General features: G+C 41.9%; 1 protein-coding gene across 1 annotated transcript; it reads right to left on the bottom strand.

The window, feature by feature from the left end:
• Window positions 1–3,804: 3,804 nt before the first annotated feature.
• On the bottom strand, window positions 3,805–6,517 carry LOC133000688 (SAM pointed domain-containing Ets transcription factor). The gene is made up of 5 exons (XM_061070644.1): window positions 6,073–6,517; window positions 5,205–5,402; window positions 5,017–5,064; window positions 4,684–4,818; window positions 3,805–3,983 (listed from the first exon to the last, which is right to left on the bottom strand). The coding sequence occupies exons 1-5, from the start codon at window positions 6,515–6,517 to the stop codon at window positions 3,805–3,807; spliced, it is 1,005 nt and encodes a 334-aa protein (XP_060926627.1).
• Window positions 6,518–7,154: the final 637 nt, after the last annotated feature.

Below are 7,154 nucleotides of genomic sequence, written 5' to 3'. Positions count from 1 at the left end.
TCATTTCCAAACTGTAGTGCCTGTTCATCTGCATAAGCAACAATAAACGATGTCATCAGAAAACTCTCAGGCCCAAACGAGCATCTGTGATGACAACGTGGAGAATTCAAAGATGTGTTGAGTCACACAACAGCAAAACTCATCAGTGAAACACATAAAGTTCATTATGTCATATTATATATTACAGCAGTTACAAGTTGGAAAAAGTTTGGGAACAAATGCTTAATCTCAGATGATGCTTATTTTTAAAGTTTTGTTTTAAAACCTCTATATTAGGACTTTGTAATATGACCAATAATATGTGATATATAATTTAATAATAAGTTTAAAAAAAATTATCATGATATATGTCACATTCTTATCTCCTTTAAGTTGAATGATTTTGGCTCCTGTTAAACTTGTTCTTTATGAGCAGAGAATGACTAATTCTGAAAGTAGAACAATTAATTAGTAGCTACAACTGTCAGTTGAAAGTAGCGAAGTAAACTTAAAACACTTAAATCAAGTACTTGTATCTTTAAATTGTACTTAAGTACAGTACTTACTCCCTCTCTTTTAATCTGGCCTGTGGAAGAGTTAAATGCAGGTTGCTGCTGTGTCCTCAAGGGTTTAATAACTTTTATGAACACTTTCTGGCACTAGAGGTCAGCAGTTACCACACTCAGAGACATGAAGTCACCGCATCCACACAAACAAACACAATCATTCCTGTAAATTCAACACACACACACACACAACCGCTTCCAGTTTTCGGACGTCATCCACAGACCAGCACAGTTCCCACACGGCAACAGGACCGGCCCTTTTCCCCAGGAGACCTCAGGCCTGTCAATAGTACGTCAAAGATAATGAGCCTCCTCTTTGATCTGTGATAACTGAATCAACATTAGTCAGCTTCTGCAAATCTTGTGAAATATGTGGTTGTTGTTTGTTTATATGTCGGTTTTTCTTCCCAGATGACGAATAAAAGAAAAATAGAAAAAGCAGCTGTATTAACTTTGTTAAATATATTTTGTGGTCGTTTTTTTTATTTTTTTTATTCCCACTGACACATCTTCGTGCCAGTTTGACAAACAGACTACAATTACTTTTATTTTTGCTATTAATTTACTTTTTGAAGTTGTCTATTAAAAACGAATTGTGTGGCTTGAAGTCATTTTACAGGTCAGATTTCATTCCCCTATAATATGCCTGATTGATTTCCATGGGGAAAGTATCATAGCCCACCTTCCAACGAATTCCAATAGAATCTCTTCAGTAGTTTTTGCGTAATCCTGCTGAAAGACACATTTTTGTGGTATTTTGGGAGAAGATTCCCTGTTGATGAGGCAGAAAAAGTCAGAAGGTTTAATCAATGTAACGTTGTTATACACATCAAAGCTGTGCTGCTGTTGTCAAATGAAACTTTCAAAAATATAGAATTAACTTTGACGTCAAAAAAGCTCAGATTGGATAAGAAATGATTTTAAGACATTTCTAAGACTTGACGTTTACAGGGTGGATGCAGAATTAAAATTATTGTTGTTGATGGTTCAACAATGGACTCGGCCTGTTAATAAACTATTAGTCCTTTTTGAAATGTCTGTAATTTGTGTAATCTGTGTTTTTTAACTTCTAAACTATATCCCGGCTTTCACACTCTCAAAATCCACCTGTCGACTGACACGTTAACTCCTCCTGATCCTTTCTTGTAGTTGATGTTTCCCTCTGGGAGATTTGTATCATGTGCAGTTTATGCAGAAGTAATTTAACCCCGACTGAAAAACCAAGAACAAAGGTTTCTTTTTTCTTGTTCCTTTTTTTGAACCTGCACGATTGAACAGCTCCACGCGCCCGAGGCCACGTTTTCTTGGCAGGAATTCAGCCTCTGGCTCGCTGCATGTGAGGAGCAGTTATGATAAAGCTTAAAAACCTGTTGGAATTGTTTTTTTTCTTTTTCAAACCGGGATCAGTTGGTGAAGATAAAAATTTCAACAAACACACAAAGTGAGTAATTGCATCATGATTGCTGAGCTTTGCAGAATGAATAGAGAAGTGGGCTTGGTTTGGTTTGCACAGAGACGGAGCTGAGATGACACCACACAGGTGCACGTGGGGTTCGAAAATAACGTTTGTTGTTTGAGGCTCAGATATGGTGTCCCTGCTCCGACAGACACTGAGGATCTACATTTGGTTGGAATTTGTATAAAACAGCAAGAGTGTAAAGTGTGAACACCCAAAGCATTTGAAAATAAATCTGAAATAACACAATGTGTTTAGAAATAGTCGTTCCACACCTTTTCAAAGTAGAAAACATATTCAATATACTTTTTATTATTTGTTTTTGTCCATTATTCTAACATGTGGGGTTTTGCTTTTATGCACAGTAGCATTTTCACGATGACAAATTTAATTCAACAACATCCAGAGAAAGATTACAAAGATTACACAGTCACAACCGACTCTGTCCTGTTTGGCATGATAGATGTTTGTCATGATATTATCTTGATGGACTGTTCAATGAAAATAGACTTTGTAAAAATAAAGAAAACCTGCTGCACTCAAATAACAAGACTCCTAGCCAGCAGCTGTTTTTGAGCTTAATCCTAACATTGGCAACATGATCAGTATGACAATACCAGCATGTTCTTGTTAAGCAGATAACAGTTATCATGTTTATAAGCCTAGACTGTTAGCATAAATTAGAAAGTGCTAATTAGCACTAAAACACAAGGTACAGCGGATAAAGTGATTTACAGATATTGATGAAAAGGCCCCCGAAGAAAAGTTGGACAATCCCCAAAGTGAATTACTGCTCATGCTGAGGAAGATATGAATATTTGCATTATTTATTCATTTAATCTATCAATATTTTGATATTTCACTAGTGTGCTAACATTGTCGTTCATGGATCCACTACAACAAATATAGATTAATTTGTAATTTCGTGGTCTGTTTAGTGTGTTTGTGTGTGTTTTATTATTCATACATATTTTATTTAAAGCAGTTTGATTCTCCATGATAAATGTTACATAACGTAAAATGCAGTACACAGCAGAATAGACAATACGATATAACGGCTCCTCAGAAAAACAGTTTTCAGGGAATAGATCTCCAGTAAGTTACGGCTCAGAAAAAGAAGAAGGAAGTAAAGTGGCATTATGAAAACAGTCATGACAGTTGTTTTAAGCAATCCAACAAAAGCATTCACACTTCAGATCAGATAAGGAAGGAGAAAGCATGACTGTTCTGTGGTTGAGGAGTTACGGGAGCTGACTGTTTAACAACCAGGACCAAGCCCAGAATAAAAGTAAAACAATCCCAACCACACGTTCAAACTGTGAACAGAGAAACTGGCTCCAACTCAAACATGGTCAAGATGAGCCGAATGAAAGAGCACAAAGCAAACGAGCGATGGGGCGTTTTCCTGAAGCCGGTACGCAGGAGCCTCCAATTCTGACTGTTTGCTGAGTTAAGGATAACTGAGAATCACATCGAATCAACAGGCAGATCATGCAAATGGAAAAGCAGTGCATTAAAGTTTGTCTCTGTTTTTTAATCAGCGGGCGTTTCATTCTGCAGCAGGAAGATAAAAAAAGAGAGAAAAAGCCTCAGCATCCACATGGTTTCGCCTCCTGCTCTCGGCTCCATGCACAGATAAGCAGCAGCAGTTTTCCAGTGCTGCCAGTGGAAGTGTGAACCATTGGGGTTGTTGGTCAGTGCACGTGTTCCCTGTCACCTCAAGTGTTCAAGTGCATGACAGGGCAGCGTGTGTCCTTTTGATTTTCTTAGGTTGCCGTTCGCTGCCACACGGCTGCGGCCTCCTCACACCTGGTGAACGAACTGGTACACCAGCCTCTGGGACACGTCAGGCTTGCGGATGATTCCCTTCTTGTAGTACTGACGTATGGAGCGGCTCAGTTTGTCATAGTTCATGGCCGGTCGGTTCTTCCTGAGTCCCCACAGCCGCGCCACGTGAGCTGAGTCTTCGATCTTAAAGATACCTGGTGGGAACCGCAAGGGATTCGTTAGTCGTTACGGCGACAAGACAGAAAACACATCAAAGAGTCAGTGATGAAATGTTATCTTTACTCATAACCTGCATTTCTTTTATCTCTCTTCTTTTGTGTAAACCAGCAGTCTCTTTGTGGTTTATCACCATAAAGGCAGATTAGGCACTCGTTAACAAAATGCTTTTGGAGACTTAATTGGTCTTGATTTTATTGTGCTATCAAACTAGAAGTATGCTAAGAAATCTTATTCTTCATTTCAATTCATTGTACCGATGTGCCAGAATAAACTTTGTGCCTAAATCCATCAATTATTTTAACATTATTTATTGTTTATTCATATTACAGTTATAAGCTGTGCTTTGATGGCTCTTTTGATATTGTATGTAATAAGCTGTATATTTAGTATTTACTATGTTGTATGTATTTGTGCATCATTTAGTGATGTTTTTGGAGCAAAATGTGTGGTTGTAGGAATGTGCTGAAAACATATTTAAACATTATTTTATTGTTTTTACTTGTTGAGTCTTTAGATAGAGTATTCTAGTTGTGAGTTAAGGAGTTGAACTAGAAACATTGGAAGTTGCTGGACTGGAGAAATCGGTGAAAAGCAGTCCAAGTTATAATTGAGTTGAAGTGTGAGCTGAAGCACCAAATGGAATCTATGCGTGTAACGAAAAAAACATGAGCGAACCTTTTTCTTTATTGAGCCAGCGGATGCAGCGTCCGTAGCTGTGAGGTTTGAGCAGCAGCTCCCTGAGGAACTGCCACAGATGAATAGGCTGACCGGAACAGGACGAATCGGCCTCAGACCAAAGCTCCTCCACGCCTGCAACAAAACAGCAGGAGGTGGTTGAGGATCATTGTGCTGTGAGTGACCCACAGAGAAAAAGATGCATCCTCTGAGGGACAAGACAATTACTTAAACAGAAAATACACAACTAGCTAGATTTGTGTCCGTGTGCCACTCTGCATATGTGCAAAATGTCTGTGCACCTGTTTTATTGCAGAAGAGAAACTAACATACCTGTAGTTTTGGTTTCTCCAGCTGAACATCTCTCTTTCATCCAGGCAGCTATAAATAAAAGAGAAAGATGATTACTTCAAGAATTTAGGATTAAATGATGCTTATACCTCCTATACTTCCATCCAAATATACACACTATAACACACACAATCCACAGCATTAGATGAGATAAGTATCACACCCACTACCTGACTTCCATATGTCCAGGTGTGCGTGCAGCGTGTCGCCACACTGCGGCGACCGCTGGCGGAACTCCTCCTCGCTCATGGCACACAGGTCCTTTCCCGTCAGCTCCTGGAAGGACTTTCCGGCGTGGGGCAGCCGGTACAGGTGCTCGGTCCACAGCAGCCACTTCTGCACGTTCCCCGTGTTCCACTCGATGGGGTCTGAGAAAACAAAGGGACGTGAGTATGGCGAGAAAACCACCAGCTGCCACGACAGTAAATGACCGGGTTTTGAGATTATCATCACATTCAGGGCAAATTCCCGGTTTGTGTGTGTTATGTTCAGGTACTTTTGCGTGTAATAAATCTACTGTAAACACAAGGTGCTTTTTATGGTGCCTGGTTTCTAATCAGCAGAGCAGATGACTGGGGATCACATTTGGTTTATGACAGCAAGAACTCTTACAATACATAAGGCTTCGTCTTGTTTGCTTAGCATGAGCGACCTCGCCCTAAACACTGTGTACACGTCGACTCGCAGGAAAAGAACCATCGCTGTCACAGCCCGAGAAAGCTCCAGCGAAAGGTCAGGATTACACAGATCCTGGAGCAGGCAAACACGGCTCTGCGTCAGTGAGGATGTGATCCAACAGATCTGCCGCCTTTCCTGGACGCTCCACACAAGCGCGTGTTGGTTTTGGGAGTGTGAACCAGTGGCTTAAGCATCTCTGAATCAATATTCTTTAACGTGGAAATAACGGACACAATTTTTAGGATGAAAAATGCCTTGTGTGCTTTACAGATCTGTATCTTTTGTCAGCTATGTGTGTTTGCCTGCTGGAGGATTACAGGCAACAGGAGCAGGTGTGGTGGAATGAGCCACCTGACGTACCTGGCGTGATGTTGAGCAGCTTGCAGGCCGTTTCGATGTCCTTCAGCACTTCTCCCACCACCATGCTCTGCACCTGCTCCAAAGAGCGCTCCTCCTCCTGGCCCTGCAGCCCGGGAGAGAGGCCCTGCTCCTGGCTGTCGATGACAGGGCACTGCTCCGGCTCCTCCCGGGGCTCCAGGTGGGTCATGGGTGCGGGCGCCATCGAGGAGACCTCTGAAATCTTCACCAGCCACGTTGCATCTTCTGTGGGAAACATGTCGAAGCACGAGGGATAGAGGCCCTGCAGGCCGCGCTCCAGGGCCTCCACGTTGGGTTTGGTCTCCACCAGGTCCCAGGGGTCAGCGGAGACCCTGTTTCTCTCCAGGATGGCGAGGGAGTCCTCCGTCATCCCGATCCGGGGTCCGTACACTGTCCCATCTGGTAGACTTCCCACTGAGTTGGACATAGCTGGTAAATGGAGATAAAAGAAACAGAAGAATCCACATTAAACCTTTTCTAACCCGTAATCTGCACAGGTTTCCTCTCAGCGCTGCAAAATGTTGGTTAGAAAAAATAATCAAATAATTATACAGTTTGCGATTAGAAAAAAAAAAACAAATCTGCGTGTAATAGAGGCACTTTTAAAGATGTATTAAGATCTCATCAAGGATAATCCCGGCTATAATGATCCTGATAATCCTGACAAACCTATGCAGCATTCAAGCAGTTGCAAATTTGCGAGCGGCAGATTTAAAACAAAAAGACAAATACCTTCCCCAAGAGTCTAAACGGTCATTTAGCTGCTAAACCAGCATTTGTTTAAGCTTCGTAAGAATCTCCATGAGAGCAGCTGCAAGCAAGACTTCCTTCTGGTGATGTGCTCTGAGCAGAAGTGAGGCGCTGATGGCCGTCGCTCTGTAAAGACCCCGAGTCCACGACCCTCAGGAGAGAGAAGACACACACAGGGAGGACAGGCATGGGGCCGACTGGATTGGGCTGAGTCTCTTATTTGTGGGTCAGTGGCCCAGAATGGCCGACGTCTTGGGGGCAACTGACTTGCATTGAGACCAGAAGCTTCCAAGGTGCCGTCTCTGCAGCCCTCC

This window comes from Limanda limanda, chromosome 4, assembly GCF_963576545.1.
Source record: "Limanda limanda chromosome 4, fLimLim1.1, whole genome shotgun sequence".
In the NCBI taxonomy this organism is placed as follows: Eukaryota; Metazoa; Chordata; class Actinopteri; order Pleuronectiformes; family Pleuronectidae; genus Limanda; species Limanda limanda.
This window is presented reverse-complemented; position numbering and strand designations above follow the sequence as displayed.